Source organism: Elgaria multicarinata, chromosome 3 (assembly GCF_023053635.1).
Source record: "Elgaria multicarinata webbii isolate HBS135686 ecotype San Diego chromosome 3, rElgMul1.1.pri, whole genome shotgun sequence".
Lineage (NCBI taxonomy): Eukaryota > Metazoa > Chordata > Lepidosauria > Squamata > Anguidae > Elgaria > Elgaria multicarinata.
In genome coordinates this window covers 18258531-18278326 of record NC_086173.1, presented here as the reverse complement: position 1 = coordinate 18278326, position 19796 = coordinate 18258531, and the positions used below count along the sequence as shown (strand labels likewise).

At 49.0% G+C, this 19796-nt stretch overlaps 2 protein-coding genes across 2 annotated transcripts in view; both read left to right on the top strand.

The window, feature by feature from the left end:
- Positions 1 to 241, top strand: part of GRIPAP1 (GRIP1 associated protein 1) — a 92072-nt gene extending 91831 nt beyond the window's left edge. The window contains exon 27 of the transcript XR_010025169.1: positions 230 to 241. The gene's annotated coding sequence lies outside the window, so the exon portion shown is untranslated. The remainder of the gene's footprint in view (positions 1 to 229) is intronic.
- Positions 242 to 2440: 2199 nt separating this feature from the next.
- The window catches only part of KCND1 (potassium voltage-gated channel subfamily D member 1), a 58707-nt gene continuing 41351 nt past the window's right edge, over positions 2441 to 19796 (top strand). The window contains exon 1 of the mRNA XM_063119500.1: positions 2441 to 4199. Coding sequence (XP_062975570.1) covers positions 3085 to 4199 — 1115 coding nt within the window. The 5' untranslated portion in view covers positions 2441 to 3084. The remainder of the gene's footprint in view (positions 4200 to 19796) is intronic.

The following is a 19796-nucleotide window of genomic DNA, read 5'->3' as shown; positions in this document are numbered from 1 at the left end:
CGCCGCACCCCCCTCTGCTGATCCTCCTCTCTTTTCTTCTTCTTCTAATCCTGAGTGGCACCAAATTTGAAATTCCTGCTGAGGCTCATAAATGTAAAAGAGCCGCTGAGTGCAAGTCGCTTAAGCTGCGCAAAGGGAAATCCCCAGTTCTCAAGCCCTGCAAGTGGAAAGAGCTTGAAGGGTGTGACTGGGAAGCTGGAAGGCTCCTGCAAAAGCGGCGCGCGCGGAGGTGGGGGCGGGGAAGGGGAAGAAAATGGGCACGTTGGCAGGACGCCTGGGTTCCTCACTGCCGCTAGTCCTTGAACGGCCCTCTCCTCTTTTCTGCCCCTCAGATCTCCGAGGACCACCGTTCTCCAGCCTGTTTCTCTGCCCGCCTGCTTGCGTCTTTCTCTCCCCCATGCACGCACACGTCTTTCCCTCCCTTTCCCCCATCGTCTCCTCTCTCCCCTTCCTGCGCTCTCCGTCCATTTAGCTCTATCTGTTGATCGGTTATTTCCCCTTCCGTCCGTCCATTTCTCTCGACCCTTCTGCTCAGCGCTTCTCTTTCTCTTCCTCCCTTTCGTGTTTTTTTGTTTTTTTTTAAATCTGTAGCTCCCGCAGCTCTGGTCTACCCGTCGATATAGATCCTTGTCTTTCTGCGTGCGGAGATCTTTTCTTTCTGTTTCCCTTCCTTCCTTCTTCTGGCCAGCTCGCTCGCTCGCTCGCTCCGGGTCTCCCTCTCCCCTGTCCACCCGCCACATTCTCCTCGCCATCTATCCTGTTTCCTTTCTGTGTCCCTCCTGTTGACCTGTGTGTCTCCATCGCTCTCTTCTGCAGCCGCCCTCCGTTCCTGTCGGTCCATCCCTCCACCCGGCTCAGCCCGCTCCGCTCTTCGCGCCTGTCTGCCTCTCCCTCCTCCCGCCGACTCGAGGTACCCCGCCACCCGCCTGCGCCCGCCCTCTCCCTCCTGCTCCCCGGCCGGCCCGTGCGCTGCCTGGGGTGCGCGCCTCCGCCGCCTGCGATGCAGCCGCTCGCTGCTGCCAACCGCTCGCTCGGCCCCCGCCCTGCCGAATGCAGCTCGCACACTCGCGCACACACGCGCCCATCCACACACACGCACGCACGCACACACACGGCGCCGGCAGGCAGGCAGGCAGGCAGCGCGGCACAGTCAGACGGGCGAGCCGAGGGGAGCGATGAGGATCGGCGCCGCCGGGGGCAACGGGAGCCCGCTCGCCCACCACGCCGCACGGGGGGCAGCCCGCCGGCCCCCTAGCCGGACACCCCCTAGCCCACACCGGGGGTTGCGGTCGCTCCGCCGCCGCCGCCGGCTTCCCGGACAAACCCAGCAGCCAGGGGGTAAGAGCACCGCGGTCAGCCCCTGCCCCAGATCGCCCCACGCACGCATGGGTGGTGCCTCTCTGCGCATCCCTGTCTCAGGTTGGACTCTTTACCCTGTGGGATCGCCCCCGTGCCAGGGATCGCCTCTTTCCCTAAATTTGCCCTCTCCAGCGCTGAACTTCCCTGTCTGCCCCATCTCCCTCCGTCCCAGAGATTTGCCCTGGCCGTTTCTTCATTCCCATCCAGCCCTTCCCAGCTTTCCCAGGTATTTTGGGTGGGTGTTGTTCTCTTTATAATCCACGTTGTTTTTAATCTGTGAGGGGTGCATTTTGCTTTCCGCCCCCCCCCCCCCCGGGTTTTAAGGGCCAGGGAACCTAGGAGACCTGGGGTTAATGGGAAAGTTTGTTTGGACCCTGGTGGTGTTTCTTGACAAGTGTTCTCTTCCCTTCCCACCCCATTTCTCCGGGTCTCTTTCCTACCCACAGAGAAAGAGACCTTCTCATATCCTAGGCACCCTCGAACCAAATGCATCCCTTTGGCTTTGCCAAAGTCCTACTTGGCAAAACCCTCTGCACTCCACACCTAGGACACAAAATTATGACTGGTCCTCAGATGTGCCTTTCAACTCCTCTCTCTGTATGAAACAAAACCTTCTGGCTTCCACCAGCCAGCCAACCCCCAGCTCACTAGAACTCAGTCTAGCTGGGGGGAAATTACCTAGGAATTGATTCCAAGCTGCCCTGTTCTGATAGATCTTTAGCTCTCCTTCACAGGAATCTTAGATCCCATCACCCTGCCCAGCCTCTACACACCTGATTCCTCCCAGAAACAGAGGTGTTCTGGATCCCAGGTTGATGTAGCCTGGCCCTAATAGGCCATGCTACTAATACGATATTTCTGGTTTCCAGTTTTAAAAACTTGGCTAGTTTATAACTTCAGAACTGCCGCATTCACTCTAAAAAATTCAAGTCTTACTTGCACACTATTGTTTCTCTCTCATCGTTTTGCCTCTCTCTCTTTTTCTCTCCTCTTCTCTCCCTCTCTCTCTCTCTCTCCACCCACCCACCCCATCCCCACAGCGATGTGTAAGTGACCATATCAACTGAGCCCCCTTTCTCTTCTCCTCTCCCATTGTATTCCCTCCATCCATATCCTTTCCCATCCGGAAGAAAGAATCGGAGGAGGAACGGCAGCAGAGGAATACAGCAATACATTGCAGATTTCCAAAGAGGAGTTTCCACTCTCGCTCACATTGCACAGAGCCACATGGACTAATTCATCAGGCACCAGAGAAACCATGGAGAGCATCACTCTTATCTGCATTACCTTCTTTTGACCTCTGCCCGCAACTCGTACAATTTAGCACAGTATTGACAGTGTGGTATTTTAACTTGAATGTAAAGCTGGGCGTTGCTTGGTTGAGAGAACTCTAGCTACATCTAGCCTTGTTAACATCCAATGAAAAGAGCTTGGATATTATTGCCCTGGGGAGGGGAAAAACACACCCTTCTTTGCTGGTGTAGACCTGGATGCTGATGTCCGAGAACTAGGCTGGATGGCCCTGCTCCTACCGGGACCCTCTGATCCATGGACTCTTGATCACAATTGAGCAAAGTAACAGCCAGCAGAATTTTTTCAGGCACCCTTCCTTTGGACCATCTCTCTTTATTAAAAGTCTTTGCTGGGACAATCTTTGGTGCCTACTTGAGTTTGGATGGTGACACATTTTAGCAAAGCTTCTCTTCTTGGCTAACTCTGTACAGTATGGCTGCAGGAGTGGCAGCATGGCTGCCTTTTGCCCGGGCAGCAGCCGTGGGCTGGCTCCCATTGGCCAAGAAGCCTATGCCCAAGCCTCCTGTTTACAAGAAATGCCGCAACGATGAGATCTTGGTGGTCAACGTCAGTGGGAAACGTTTCCAGACCTGGAAGAATACCCTGGACCGTTACCCAGATACCCTGCTAGGCAGCTCTGAGAAGGAATTCTTCTATGATGAAGACAGCAAGGAGTACTTCTTCGACCGTGACCCAGAGATGTTCCGTCATGTCCTCAACTTCTACCGTACGGGCAGACTCCATTACCCCCGCCAAGAGTGCATACAGGCATTTGACGAAGAGTTATCATTCTATGGAATCATCCCCGAGCTAATTGGCGACTGCTGCTTGGAGGAATACCGCGACCGCAAGAAGGAGAATGCTGAGCGCCTTGCTGAGGATGAAGAAGCCGAGATAGCCACTGACACTGGCTTGCCGCCAGACAGCACATTCCGCCAGCGGCTCTGGAGGGCGTTTGAGAACCCCCACACCAGCACCATAGCTTTGGTCTTCTATTATGTGACTGGGTTCTTCATTGCCGTGTCTGTCATTGCCAACGTGGTGGAGACCATCCCGTGCCAGCCCCCTCCGGGCAAGAGGAGAAACCAGCCCTGCGGGGAACGTTTCCCCAAAGCTTTCTCCTGCCTGGACACCGCCTGTGTCCTCATCTTCACCTTTGAATATCTCATGCGGCTCTTTGCTGCACCGAGTCGGTTCAAGTTCATGAAGAGCGTGATGAGCATCATCGATGTGGTAGCCATCATGCCCTTTTACATTGGGCTGGTGATGCCCGAAAACGAAAACGTCAGTGGAGCCTTCGTGACACTGAGGGTCTTCCGGGTCTTCCGTATCTTCAAGTTCTCGCGCCACTCACAGGGGCTGAGGATCCTAGGCTATACCCTGAAGAGCTGCGCCTCGGAGCTGGGCTTCCTCCTCTTCTCGCTCACCATGGCCATCATAATCTTTGCCACCGTCATGTTCTATGCTGAGAAAGGCACTGCGAAGACCAACTTCACCAGCATCCCCGCTGCCTTCTGGTATACGATTGTCACCATGACCACACTTGGGTGAGTTGCACACATCCATAACATGTTCTCAAGAGGTTTGGCTTCCCCTCCTCAACATCACTAGAGTCTCACTTCTGGAGGCCTCCTCCAGCCACGTTTCCTCAGAAGGGCCAGATTTCCAATTTCCCAACTCCTTCTTGTTGTTTTGCCTGCTGGGGCTCCAGTTTCCTCTCATCCAAAGCATCCTGGGCCAGACTGGTTTCAGATAATTTAAGGGCTTTTCCCTTATAGAGATCTTCATGCTTTGTGTTTCATGAAACAATGGGATCTCCTCTGTTTCCATGTTGGAAACCACCTCCAATTGGATAATACAGGGGTGGAGAACCTGTAATTGGGTTTGGTGACATTGTGTCACCAACTCCATCAGCCCCAGCCAGTGTGGCTAATGGTTGGGGATGATGGGACAGTATCTGAAGGGCCACAGGTGCCCTATCCCTGGGCCAGGAGATGGATAAGAACTGAGCTTGTGCATGTTCCTGCACTGGGAAAGCAGGGCCATGTTCAGCTGGGAGTAAGTTACTCATCCTTTCTCCATCCTTTGACTTCAAAGCCAAGTCTCCTGCAAATTAGCCCTACTGCCTCTTCCCTAGACATCAAAGACCCTTAAAGTAAATGGCAGCAGAGTGGCACTGCCAAATAGAGAAGACAGAACATCCCCCCCCCCCCAATATCTGGATGGTTCAGATAACTTTGTGGCATTTTCTTGAAGGGAGCACTGCAAAAGTTGCCGTGGGCTTTGGGGCAAGGTGGGGAGGCAGCCAGAAGGCAACCAGCAAGGATTGAGGTGGATCCTTTTGGTGCCAAATGAGCAGGAGCTGCAAACAGAAGTGAAGACAGGGGGAGAGGGGAAAGAAAGAGGAAGAGTTAAGTTTTAGGAAAGATGTAGGATTTTATGGAGCATTTTTCTAGGAAACAGAAATGTGCCTAGTATGGGTGGGAACTTTATCCCACTCTTCCCAAAATAACATTCCCTCCAGTGCACTGCTCAGATCTGCTTTTTGCAAGGTGTTCCAATACAATTCAACTCTTAAGTGTTTGCTACATTATTTTGTAGCACTGATCTCCCCTGTTCCAATTTCACTCAGGAATCCTGAATTCAGATGCATTAATTTTAGGATTGCTTCTTCCTGATGAAAATCAAACACTGATTTGTGTGTGTGTGTGTGTGTATTTGTGTGTTCACATCTCTATTGGTATTCTGGTGTTTCAGAATGTTGGCCGCCTCCAGGGATTTGCTTTCCTGGGCCAATTGACTGCCTCTTTTTGTCTGGATTCAGCTGGATATCATCCATGACATCACAGCATGGGTAGAAAATCTGATGGCTCATCAAATTTTGGAATATTTCAGTTCCAGTTTATTTCAGGGCTCCCTGGGACCACATTCCCCCATGAATGTAGGGGCATCATCACCATCATTGTATTTACAGGGTGTCATCAGTGTGCACGGCACCTTATAGACTACTATAAGTAAAAGTCCCTGCCCCAAAGAGTTAACAATATAAATGGACAGTTTGAGGGGATAACAGAAGAAGAGGTGTAAGGAACAAGGCTGACAAGGGTTCACTGTAAGCAAATGCAGGGGTGGAGGGCGGGACATTTTGGAAGGTCTGGAGTGTTAGGTTTGCAGTCAGTGTTTTTATAGGGTCTGCAGAAAGCCTTGGACTATGCAACCCTGGATTATTAACAAAGGGCCTTCGTATTCCCCTTTTATTAATGAATCATTATTCGTGGCATCTATTTCTGCAGGGCCTGCAAGTGGATTCCCAGGTGAATTAGGATGTTTTATTGTTATTGGGAACTGTCAGGGTGCTGCGGGAGTTTAGTGTTGAATCAAAGTTGACGAGATTTAAAACCCATTAGCATCCATCTGGGAGAGGATGTAAAAGTGTATTGAGACTGTGGGAGGCCTGGAGCTTTATTTATTTCTCACCCTTCCTTTACAGAGCTTCAGGGGTGGTGTGTGTGGGGGGGGGGCTGCTCACCCCATTTATTCTTACAATAACCCTGTGAGGTAGGCTTAGGCTGAGAGAGTACAACTGGTCCAAGTTGGGCTTCATGACAAGCAGGGATATAATCTCAGGTTTCCACAATCTGGGATCAACACTCTAACCCAGCAGTCCCCAACCTGGTGCTGTCCAGACTTCAATTCCCATCAGCCCTGGCCAACATGGTCAATGGTCAAGATTCCTGGGAGTTGTATTCCAGCTCCCACCAGGTTGGGCAACACTGCTCTAAACTGTACACACAATACTGGCTTGAAAGAGTCTCCATGATGTTTCAAGGGAGGAGTGGTGATGTTTCAAGGGAGTGAGGCTGCAGAAGGAGTGGGGGCAGATCTTGACTGAAAGAGAAAGGAGGTAATAAGCTACAACTTCTGCTTATAATGGGGTTTATTATGCTCCATTCTGGGTACTTCTAGAGGCTTTTATTGTGGAATTGCACTGCTTCGTTCACAAAATTTTACAGGGAGCCCAGACGACAGCATTTTCAATTTGTAGTCCTCTCGTGTTTCCCAGTGCTTCTTCAATCTTTTTTTTTCTTATCAGAACAAAAAAACGATTAAAGAAGAGACAACGGAATCATTGCACAATGTCTTTTGATGGTTAGTGCTAGGAGCTTTCTGTCTGAAATAGGATGGGGATTTTAGAAAGTGAGACAGAGACTGGCACTTTGTCCATTAGGTGCCACACCAGGCTTGCCAGATATTGGCAGAGTTGGTTGCCCATTCCACAACCTACAAGCTCCTACCAGGCACTTCTAGCTTTCCCCCATCTGTCCCCATCCTTGGTCCAACGGACACAATCCCTGAGATCAAAAGCTCCTGGAGGCCTGGCAACTCCGTGGCTACCCTTTGCCCACCCCATGCCTACCATTGCACCAGACAACTCTTCTCAATTGAGGTTGCTCCAACCTCCCCTCTGCACCTGAAGTCAGGCCCCCTGGCCCCTCATGTAGGCATGGTCCCCAAATGACGCGTGCCATGTAACTGCTAACCCTGCTAATCTGGACATGAGGCCCAGTCCCTGGCACAAGTAGCGTGATGGTAGCAAGGCCTCAAGGACCTCAGCGTGGGAAAGGTGGTTGCACCACAATGTGGTCAGCATGCATTTTTGTAGAAGGGACAATCAGAGAACCCATACACAAAGCTATGTGGAGGCCCTTTGGCTCTGCTGGGGCCTCAAGCAGCTTCTAAGGTTGGTCAGCCCTGCCTCCAGATATGGATGTGCTGCTACCCACTCATCCATATCGCACCCAGCTGTGGACCCATTGCATTCCTTGCTGCCTCCCCACCACTCTGCCCTGAAATATCTTGTCCGTTGCTTGACCATTCCTTGCCTCCTTAAATAGCAGTGAATCCTTTGTCTCACCTAGTCTCTCTGTAAACATGCCCCACCATGTCTCCGTATTTAGTACATATCTCTTTATATTTGTGTGTGCATTACATCGTGTGTGTGTGTGTGTGTGTACCTTCTTTCTCTATGGCAAAGATGGTGAACATGTGGCCCTCCAGATTTTGGTGGACTGCTACTCCCATCAATCCTAGCCAGTATAGGCTATAGTGAGGGAAGATGGGAGATGCAGTCCAACAAATCTGGACAACCACACGTTTCCCATCCCTGTAAGAAGCTCTTTTGCCCTCTCTTCTGCTTTTGAGCACCAAAATAGCGACTGGGCACCCCCCTCTCTGCCATTGTGCCACATTGTCCAAAGAAGAACACAAGAAGCTGCCTTATACTGAGTTGGACCAGGGGTCCATCTAGCTCAGTATTGTTGACACTGACTGGCAACAATGGGCTCTGCAGGGTTTCAGGGAGGAATTTTTCTGGCCCTACCTGTAGATGTTGGGGATTGAACCCGGGACCTCCTTCATGCAAAGCCTGGGCTCTACCACTGAGTTATGGCCCCCTCCAAGCAGCAGTTAGGGAGAGAGCTGGTTGAGATCCATAGGCAAGTGTCAAGGAGAATTAAGATAACTGGACCAGGTGTATTGGGATAGGTTTCAGGGCTCCAGGTTGTCTAGAGCAGTCCTAGAGGTTTTTCAGTTGTTAATTTCTAAGAGAGAAGTCCTGGGGTGCAAACCTCCCTGAAAGTAATTCCCTCTGACATGGTCTACTGTATATTCCAATTTGTGTGTGGCTATTCAGTGAGGGAAACGGAAAAGTACTTTGCACATGCTCGGGGGTACCTTTTATACTACTCACATGGGCCAAGAATGAGTGCTATTCCAAACAGGTGCTAGGTCTAGGCTATGGCAGATTCTGGCTCAAATTTTTGCAGCGGGATGGAGGGCAAGATCATGACCAGTTAGCCTTTGTGTATGTTTTCTGGCCTGTCTCCGATCAGGGAATGAATGAATGATCAATTTATCAGATTGCTGGAGAAATGGGAGGGGGCTATTTCTTATCCTACCAATTGGAAGTGCTGGTCCTGCTTAAGGCTGAGAGTCTGGATGATGGATGAGACTGAGGGAGACGATTGGGAGAGGTGGCTTCCAATCTTCCACACCCCAACGGGGAGGCTGTGGTTCAGTGAAGTAATAGGGCAGCCAGGAATTCTATAGGTCTACAGGGCAGACATGGTAGAAGACACTGTGGCAGATGCTCCCCCAATCCCCCAATCAGAAGAGCCGGCATCACACTGCAGTGGTATTATCAGCAGATTTCAAATCATTGAAGGGAAGTTGGTCCCTCAAAAGCTGGGGCAGACCCAGGCTTGGTCTGGGATACAGTAGAACCAGCGGGGTGTGGGGTGTGGTGGGGGGAGAGGACTAATCCAGGGTTGGGGCTGAAGGCTGGGACTGTGGATCAGGATTGACAGGAGCCCACAGAAGAGGAGGAGGAGACAGCAGATAAACAGGTGGCGACTGGTTAGGACAAAAAGAGGAATCATCTTTCTTTTACACGTTGCCTTGTCCAAACTTAATGAGAATCCACTGGTTGCTATAATATTTCCCCAGTGTCAGCAGCTGAGCTAGCAAGAACTCCTGGCTTCCCCCCACCCCCACCCCCGCTCCTCACCTCCCTAGCCGGCACTGGGCCTCTGCTGAGAAGTATAGTCCCCAATAAATCCAAGCCACCATTCCCAACTCCTTCCGCAGGCCTCAGAGCTGGGGTATTGGACCCAGGACTCCTGCTTCCCCACACACACACCTCCACCCTCCTCTCCTGAAATCTAACAGTTCCCATTATTGGGAAGCTTAATTATCTGCCCTGTTCCCATCCGCTCAATTAAGTTTTAATAACTCGCCTGTGCGTGAGCCAGGGAGACACCCGCTGTCGGCAAACCTCCCCTCAGTTCCCGGCATTGATGAGCTGCCCATGCAAATACACCCTGAAGCGCATTAATGAACAGCAGCTTCTGCCTCTGTTGATGTTTCCTTTCCCACATAAAGGGGCGTCAAGGTGCCCTAGCCGCTTCCCCCCATGGACCTGGGCCAAAAAGGCAGAAATGGGCTTCCTATTCAGTGTAACCATCCCTCTCGAGCCAGAATAGAGTCTCTCTTGTTTCCCACTAAAATCCTTGTTGGCTGTTCTCCAACTGCCCTCATGCAGCTCCTTTCCCCTTTATGCTGGGTGGTGAATGTGTGGACTGGCCTTTCGCCGTTTGGTCCCTTAAGCGGCAGAATATTAAAACTGGCTCACTATCACCACGACAACCACAGTGGGCTCCTTCAGCTGAGCAGTGTCACTTCCTGTTTCCTCATCCGTGGGGCCGCTGACTGTCCCCTTCTTCCTGTACCTTTAGCTTCAGAGTATGCCCCCGACTGTGATTGGTTCATCTACCATAGAATCATAGAATAGTAGAGTTGGAAGGGGCCTGTAAGGCCATCGAGTCCAACCCCCTGCTCAATGCAGGAATCCACACTAAAGCATCCCCGACAGATGCTTGTCCAGCTGCCTCTTTGAAGGCCTCTAGTGTGGGAGAGCCCACAGCTTCCCTAGGTAACTGGTTCCATTGTTGTACTACTCTAACAGTCAGGAAGTTTATCCTGATGTCCAGCCAGCATCAGGCTTCCTGTAACTTCAGCCCATTATTCCGTGTCCTGCACTCTGGGAGGATCAAGAAGAGATCCTGGCCCTCCTCTGTGTGACAACCTTTTAAGTATTTGAAGAGTGCTATCATGTCTCCCCTCAATCTTCTCTTCTCCAGGCTAAACATGCCCAGTTCTTTCAGTCTCTCTTCATAGGGCTTTGTTTCCAGACCCCTGATCATCCTGGTTGCCCTCCTCTGAACACGCTCCAGCTTGTCTGCGTCCTTCTTGAAGTGTGGAGACAATGTGCTTCTCTCCAGCTCTGTCCCTTGAAAAATGCTACCTTCCATGTGCCTTGTAGGAAAAATGCTACCTTCCATGTGCTGTGGTCTGGTGTGTTAGCTTAAGGAAACCGGAGATTGGGGTTCAAAACCCACCACAGTCATAAAGTCACTGTTCTGGGCAAGATGCTATCCCATTGCCTCTGTTCTCCATAAGTAAAATGGGCACCGTACTGAATTACCTCACAGGATTGCGGTTAATCTTTACTATTATTATAACACATAATTATTAGTTATTATACAATAAAGAACGTAAAGCATTTACATGTACTGCCTGCAGCCAAACAATTGACCGGTTAATTTAAATGAATATTCAACATCTATCTGCTGTTTCTTGACTGTACTGCCCACCTGGATGTCAAGTCACTGTAATGCTGTAGTTGGAGAAGCTACACCTGGCAGAATTCGCCCTTCTATATGCCCTTCTGTGCGCCTCTTAAAGGCTCGGGACTCCTCTCAAGATCCAGACAGGCAATTCTATGCCTTCTTGGCCCATGGTCTCCAAAACTCCCTTGCCATGGCTGTCTGTTTCCTTCCTACCAACAGCACACAGCCTTTTTTTGTTTGTTTTAATCCCAGGGCCCCATGTCAGCCTTCTCCAACCTGGTGTCCTGCAGAAGAATGGGACTACAGCTTCCATCACCCTATTGGCTGTGCTGGTTGGGATGATGAGAGCTGTAGTCCAACACATCTGGCTGTTGGGGAAGGCTGCCGTCTGTGAAACTTTGCCTAACCTTAATATTCTCCATGTTCCCTCCACTTGCTTCCATCACAGTGAGCTTCCTCAGGTATCTGCTTTTCAGACCAACCCACAGCCTTCTAACCACCCAGATTCCTGGGCAACATTCCTGACTCCTCCTCAACACCCTGCCAGCAGCATACAGCAGGAATGGGGAATGTGCGGCCTTCCCAATGTTATTGGACTGGAACTCCTATCGTCCCTCACCATTGGCTATGGCTGATAGGAACTGCAGTCCAGCAACATCTGAATGGCCGCTCATTCCACAACCCTGTCATATGGCCTCTCTTGAGTTAGGAGAATGAGATTGTAAAGGCATCACTTTTCATTGGCTGCTTCGTTTCCTGTCTCCTCTACTTCCTCTTCCCTCTCCTTTAGCCCACTGTGTACTTCACCCTTTTCTGCCAGCTCCTTTGCCTCTGAACGTCTTGTCCCTTAACCTCTACCCTGTGGCAGACCAATTTCAACTCAGTCTTCCTATTTGCTCACCTAATCTGTGCCCAGGATGTCTCAAAATCCCTTTATGCGTGACAGTATGAATTAAAAACGCTCCTACCGTGCTGCATCTTCCTGTGTAAACAGGTGCCCGGCCTCAGAGCTGGCTACATCGGTATAAGCTCTGGAAAAGGCTTCCATGAATACAAAACTGTCCCAAACAATAACCTCTGGCAATGCCCCCCGCCGCCACTGGTTTTTCCTCTTCATCTGAGGATTCCAAGGGAATCTTTTTTGCCTGCTTGGCTACTTCAGTTGTCGGTGATTCCAGCTTTGGGCTTCCCCCAATCCAGATGCAGCCAGGTCAGCAATTCCAAGCTTTTATTGTTGTTGCTGAGTAATTTCTCTTTATGGGCTAAGTCACTTAATGTGTAACCAAAGGGAGGGGAATGAAATAAATAAATTTCCAGGCAGCGAAGGAGCGTCCGTAGGAATTGAATTATTTATGGCAGGGCCAGGGAGAGAGAGGAAGAGAACCTACTGCCACTGAAACAGAATTCTGATCAAACCCTTGCAATATACAGGACCGGCTGAGGGTGAGGAGACTGATTGAGGTGTGCTGGCAGGGTTGGAATCGGGGAATTGTTGGGCCAGGTTGAAGCAGGACTTTGCTAGTTGGCTCGTCAGTTAAACCATGGATAGGCAACCTTCAGCCCATGAGCCTTAGCTGGCCTGTGGAGGCTTGGGCTCCCTTTATGGGCTCCGCCCACTCTCTTTCCCAAGTCACACCCCTCCCCAAGTCATACCTTCTAGCCTGGATGCTACTGGAGACTTGGGGAGGAGCCAAGGAGAGGAACCATGTTCAGACAGGTAGCCTGTATCGGGGCCTTTCAAAGCCAATAAACTCAAGATCCTGCCAGTTCCAGCCCCAATATGCTTAGATTTTGTCCTGACTCCATCTCTATCCTTCAGATTCTTTCATAGCTCCTGTCAGGCCTGCGCTAACTCTGCCAAAGGAGCCAGTATTTTTTGAAAGCAAATGCCGCCAACCCAATGTTGGCAGGAGCCTGGATTGCACAGCATTTGAGAACAAACCCCAGATCCTGCTTTTAGTGCTAGAGCACAGGCGAATATAAACGATGAGAGAGTTTTATGTATGTGGAAGGTACATTCCACTCAGTAGCTGCAGCCATTCTTATCCAGTGTGGAAGGATTCCAGATACGAGGATCTGACTACTATCTGGGCTATGTGTATGCTGCGTGGAAAGATAAATAAATAAATATCCTGTAGTACAGAGACAGGAGGCATGTGGCATTTCAGATGCTATTGGACTGCAACTCCCATCATCCTTCACTATTGGCTGTGCTAACTAGGGCTTCATGGGGTTGTAGTCCAACAACATTTCCCATCCTTGCTATAGCAAGATAACCCACATTCTCCATCACAAAAACTAGGCACGTTTTTTGTATGCTATTATTTACATTGAGCAAATCTCTATTATTTTTCTTATTTTGCATAATATATTTTACTCCTGCAAGTTATAGGCAGCTTGGACGTATATGGGGCACTGAAGCCCCTGACAGAACTCTGGAAACTACACACTTTGTAACCATAAGGGCTAGAAACTTGTTTTCTTTTGTAATGAAGGCTGAGACTCTCAGGAAGCGGGACGCTATGCCCCAAACTACATTTTGTTACTTTTCTGCACTCCCACCAAATCGTGACTTTGAGGGCAAATTTGAGCCCTGGCACCTCTCTGTTTAGAAATTAATCTGTGACATAATTGTGACAATAGTGACACAATTGTGACAGAATGTCATAATTGTGGGGCTGCTATTGAACATGTGTGTCCGTGATGTGTGATGTTAGATATTAAGGTCAAGAGCTCTTAGCTGATTGTAAAGAGGGAATATCACAGGTTTACATGGAGGACGGAATTTATAATCTCTGTGTGAGCATCACAAGGGCTTGCAGTTTGGGAGACAGATGAAGGGTGGTGGCCGCACCTGACCCAGAAAAAAGACTTTGGTTCTGTTTAACCTCGCTGTAGGCTACCCTGAGGCCCGATGGCGCTTGCTGAATCACTAATACTGTCATCTTTTGGACGCTGTGGCGGCTGCCAGGTTGTGGCGGCAGCAGGCAGGACTCCTGAGTTCTGCCTAAGTAGCCATCTTTGCAGCGAGCCAAACCAATAGTTCATCATGTTCCAATGCTCTCATAAATCTTTCCTGGCGCAGCCACTGGAACTGCCGGTGCAGGGGCTCTGAACTCATGGCCCTTGACAATGCTGTGGCACATGTATTTTATCAGTGAGCTCTGACCAGGGCTTGGCCTAAGCAAAACCTATAAATATATATGGACCCAGTGGTAGGGCTTAGCCTGAGCCGCAGTACATGATATTCAAAATATGAATGGATCAATACTACCCACTCCCTGCTATCATTTTTCTGCACAGAATGACTCGTATTCTGCTGCTGCTACTTCCCTTGTGTAAGAAGGGGAGGACATGCATCACCCAAAGAGAAGGTGTCAATTTGCATAAAATTTGCATATGCTAATTTTTATGTATAGATGCAAATTTAGAAATAAACATTATATTTTAAAAAGAAATACAGTACATCTTACCATAATGTGGAAGACTGTCACCAGGTGTCCTGTCTGCCCCGCTCAGTCTGCTGTCCATGTGCTGGCGATGGGCAGTGTCAAGAGTCCAGCTCTTCCTTCTGATGATTATTTATCTTTAAACCAGACTTGGACTGGACAGGCCTTCAAACAGAGGACTCCTTCAAAACAGACCAGAGTCTCCTGCCATCCTTTTAAACAGAGGATGGACCTCTGTAAAATAAGACAGGTGGTCCCCCCAGCCTTAGGAATGAGCTCAATTATGCTGTCTGGGAATTATGGGATTTGCAGTCCAACACATCTGGAGGGCACCAGGTTGGGTAAGGCTTTCTCTAGGGTGACCAGATGAAAAGGAGTACAGGGTTCCTGTATCTTTAACAGTTGCATAGAAAAGGGAATTTCAGCCGTTGTCATTTGTATATACACAGAACCTGGTGAAATTCCCTCTTCATCACAACAGTTAAAGTGCAGGAGCTATACTAGAGTGACCAGATGTAAAAGAGGGCAGGGCACCTGCAGCTTTAACTGGTGTGATGAAGAGGGAATTTCACCAGGTTCTCCATATATACAAATGACAGCTGCTGAAATTCCCTTTTCTGTGCAACTGTTAAAGATACAGGAGCCCTGTCCTCCTTTTCATAAGGTCACCCTAGCTGCCTCTGACCATGTCCTGCTTGCTTAGCCCCCACCCCCCCACCCCCCCCACCCAAATACTGCCAGCCAACACTTGGGTGACTTATACAGTTCAGCTGTGTTAGATGCTACTCAGACCAGTACAGTCTCATGCATGTTTACTCAGAAGTAATTGTACTCCTAAGTAAATAGCCTAAGGATTACAGCCACAACCTCAGTCAGTCAAGGCCCTAGAGAAACTCCCTCAGGAATAAATTGCCCAGAGGAGGGAAGACACCCAGACTCGGGAACTGTATTAGCCAGTGACACCAGATTGGTCTTTTTGTGTCACCTGACTTCCCAGGCCAAGATAATTATGCCCTGTAGTTCACTCCTCTAAGTAGGAATGTTGATGATGTGAGGATCTGGAGACCAATGCCTTGTCCACAGGCCTGCTGGTTCAACCTGAGGCTAGCCTTGGGAAGCGCAGCTCAAAGTCTAGAGGCAAAATGTCTTACAGCACCATGTCCTCTCAGTCAGAAGAAAATCCCATAGAGCTTAATGGGGCTTACTCACAGATAAGCATGGATAGGATTGCAATGTTAGCCTGTCCTCTTACTCGTGCATTCCCAATCAATTTCGGTTCTAAGGGAGATACCCAAATGGTAGAACAAATATATATCCCCCGGCCCTGCAAAGTGTATGTGGTCATATCACTGCTATATCTAGAATTGATCCCCTGGCTTAATATGGACTTTAGAAATATAGAAATTGACATCCAGATCTACAAACTGCTGTAACTAACACAGATTATTGGGAAGTGTCCATGATTGGAGGGGAGAGTGCCTCTGAACCACGTGCAAAAGGTCCTTTCCTAGAGCAAGTTTAGAGAGCAGTTTCCCAGGCTCCTGTCTCTGTGCACTAAACTAGAAAGTTCTGGGTGCAGAACAAAGTGTTTACCTAGGGAAGCAAGTGCATTTTCTTGAGGCCTTGACTGAACAGTCCATGATGGTCCTGCACTTGACTCTGCCAAGGATGAGCAGGGATTGTCAGGAAACCAACGCAATGTGATATCCAAAGAATGTGTGGGCTGCAGGGAAACAGAAGTACAGCTAATGTACATTGTCCCCCTTCAAAACCAGCTGTGCAAATTTCCTTTTCTTCACCACAGACAGCTCTTAATTTGCTTTCTACATGCAACTTGGCTCATTTGCTTGAGTCAGCTACAATGGTTTGCTCCGTTGGCACTTTTCAAAAGATCCAAGGTGCATGGAAATTTTATTGAATCAAGCATAACTGTCTTAAATTCAGTTTCATAGCTGAATTTCAGGCTGCTATGTCTAGCAAGTGTCACGTAGCTGCACAATTTTTGCTCTCGAAAAAATGGCTTTTCAGACTGAAACACATTGGTTCAATCCATTTTTTGGTGTGCGCATTATTTTGACTCATCACATCAGGGGAAATCGCGTTTGCTTACCATTGCTTCTCCAACGGTGCGTTTGTCCCTCATTACTTCCTCTTTTGAAAGAGGAAGCAAACAACTTGCCCGTCGTTGGCCATTCAGTGGGCTGTTTTGATCGCGCTGCTTCTCCTGCACACAGCAGGAGATAGTGGCAACTTCTATCTTTAAAAATAACTAAGATTTACTGGGATTTGTCGCGCAAAGAAGGCTAGAAGGGGTGGGAGGTGCGCAGGAGGCAGATGATGTTGTGAGAGGGATCCGCAAAATTCTGTGAGTGCTCAGTAAGAAGCGTGTAATAAAATGTTCATCTGATGGAGCTCTTAGAGACTTCTGTATAAAAATGCTCGGCACTGGCACCTTCTCTTTGATCTTCCTGTGGTGCACCAGGCCTTTGCTTCTAATACAGTTACCTGTCTGTGCGGCTTCCTTTGTGGCGATGGTGGTCCTGGGGAGTAACTGGTGGATAGTGCCAGCCTTTAAGCAGGAAGCCAAGTTGCATTGCTACAAGTGTGTGATTCTGACACTTTTTTGAGTGAAACCTGGGGACAAGAGTCCTTGAGGAGTGCATGTGTTCCCAGATAATCTGGTACTACCACTCTAATTAAAAATCTAGCACTGGATATGGGAGCTTCCTTTATTTCTTGTGCTCTCAAAGGAGCTTCTAAAAGCTGATTGGAATGTACATAATGGGTGAAAGGAAGGAGCAAGGCGCCCAGGAGCAAGGTGGGACTAGAGTGGGCAACAGACTGAGAGGGGAAGGAGAAGAGGAAGTGATGGCAAAGAAGGCCTGGGGAAATGGGCAAAGGAGCCAGGACCTGAGGCAAGATGGGGCTGATGGAGCAGAGGCACTGAAGAATCAGGGCCTACAGTCAGGAGGGGCTCTTTGGGTGAGGAGAATGGAAATAGTATCTCCAGAGGGGTAGCCATATTATTCTGTCACAGCAAGAATAGCAAGGAGACTTGTGATTCTTTGTAGACGAACAGATTTATTGCAGCGTATGTTTTGCGTCCAGTTCTGGGCTCCACAATTCAAGAAGGACGCAGACAAGCTGGAGCGTGTTCAGAGGAGGGCAACCAGGATGATCAGGGGTCTGGAAACAAAGCCCTATGAAGAGAGACTGAAATAACTGGGCATGTTTAGCCTGGAGAAGAGAAGATGGAGGGGAGACATGATAGCACTCTTCAAATACTTATCATAGAATCATAGAATCATAGAATACCAGAGTTGGAAGGGGCCTACAAGGCCATCGAGTCCATCCCCCTGCTCAATGCAGGAATCCACCCTAAAGCATCCCTGACAGATGGTTGTCCAGCTGCCTCTTGAAGGCCTCTAGTGTGGGAGAGCCCACAACCTCCCTAGGTAGCTGATTCCATTGTCGCACTGCTCTAACAGTCAGGAAGTTTTTCCTGATGTCCAGCCGGAATCTGGCTTCCTTTAACTTGAGCCCGTTAAAAGGTTGTCACTTAACTTAAAAGGTTGTCACACAGAGGAGGGCCAGGATCTCTTCTCGATCCTCCCAGAGTGCAGGACACGGAATAACGGGCTCAAGTTAAAGGAAGCCAGATTCCGGCTGGACATCAGGAAAAACTTCCTGACTGTTAGAGCAGTGCGACAATGGAATCAGCTACCTAGGGAGGTTGTGGGCTCTCCCACACTAGAGGCCTTCAAGAGGCAGCTGGACAACCATCTGTCAGGGATGCTTTAGGGTGGATTCCTGCATTGAGCAGGGGGTTGGACTCGATGGCCTTGTAGGCCCCTTCCAACTCTGCTATTCTATGATTCTATGAATGATTTCTTTATTTACACAGCATTTTTACCTGACTCTTCAACCCAAAAAGGCTTCCAAAGCGGTTTACAAAGACTAATTAGACAGTCCCTACCCTCAGGAATTACAATCTAAAAGACATACACAAAAGGAAAAAGGATTGGGAGGGTGGAGGAAAGAAGCAGAATTGAGGCACTAGTTCTAGTTCAAAAGACCCATGTGAGAAGAACACACCTTCCTACCATTAACACCACCAAAATGTGAAGAAACGCCACATATATCACCATTCTGCGACGATAAATCTACACCCTTTTATTTAATAACCCTCCCTTTTTTTTTTTTTACCAAAGGTGTGAGACAAACAGATCAGAGGTACTGGTATAGTAAACAAAGATATGAGATATTTTATTAAAAAGAACTTCTTAAAAAAAAAAAAAAAGCTTATTAACTAATGCTTGCTGTCGCTTTAAAACTGGGCTTTTGTGTTGTTACTTTTATCACCCGTCAGATTATAGGAGCTGCAAATCTTAACCCTAACCAAACCTAAGCAAAGTAGTGTAAAGACCGTACCGCCATAGGCACTGGTAGTTTTGCTCCTTTCGCATTTTCTTGACCCTCAGCCCCCTCCCCGCAGAGGGGTTCATGAATAATGCAAATATGCCTCATGCATAGTGAATCTCCCCTCCAAAATTTGCATGCGGTGCTGCCCCTTTCCTCCCTTACGCATCCCAATTGGCCAGGGTCATTCCCTTCCCCCTCTCCGCTGGCGGCCACAGCCGAACCACTCGGCTGGGCCAGGGGCTGCCTTTGCGCCACACTTGTTGGCAGAGCAGAGGTGTCAGTCACCCCGCTGGCGGAGGGGCTGCCCTGCGTCTTACAGGCAGAGGGAATAAATTGCTATCAAAGCTCAAGCTTTGCACTTTTTCAAAGTTTCGAAATTTCCGGCACGTGTACACTGCTCAAGCTTCCATTTTTAACAAAAAATTAGCAAAATCGGTCTGGTTGATCTCTAGCAATAAGACTTACGCTGCCATACTCTTACATAAGATATAAGAAGATCCCCCTGTCAGTTAAATCGCAGGCCTTGTACCGAGGGCTTGATATATAGTCCTGTTTCCCGTAAGGTTTGAATACAGCCTGGAACCTTTCATGCAGTTTAATGTCGATTTCCTTTGAAGTCTTTAGTCTGGTCTGGCAGGTTGCTTATGAACTTGAGTTGGCTAGCTTCGTGGACTGGAGTCTATTTCAGTGCTTATGCGGCTGCAACAAGTCTATAAGGCCGCAATCCTATACCCACTTTACCTGGGAGTAAGTCACATTGAATTCAATGGGCCTCACTTATGAGTAGAGATGTATAGGATTGTGTGAGGAACCTGTGGTTGGACTACAACCACAGCTCCCATCATGCCTGACCATTGGCCATGATGGGTGGGGCTGGTGAAAGTTGGAGTTCAGCAACATCTAGAAGGTCACAGGTTTCCTATTCCTGGTTTAAGGAGTAGTACTAGGGGTTGCTGACCAAGAGAACAGGGAGCTAAAAGAAATGGGGCAAAGCAAGGGCGTTGCTAGGCCTGCGCCTGGGTTCTGCCCCCGAATCTATTTCACAGGGTCCTGGATCTATCCCACAGAGCTCTGGGAGTCCATTGAT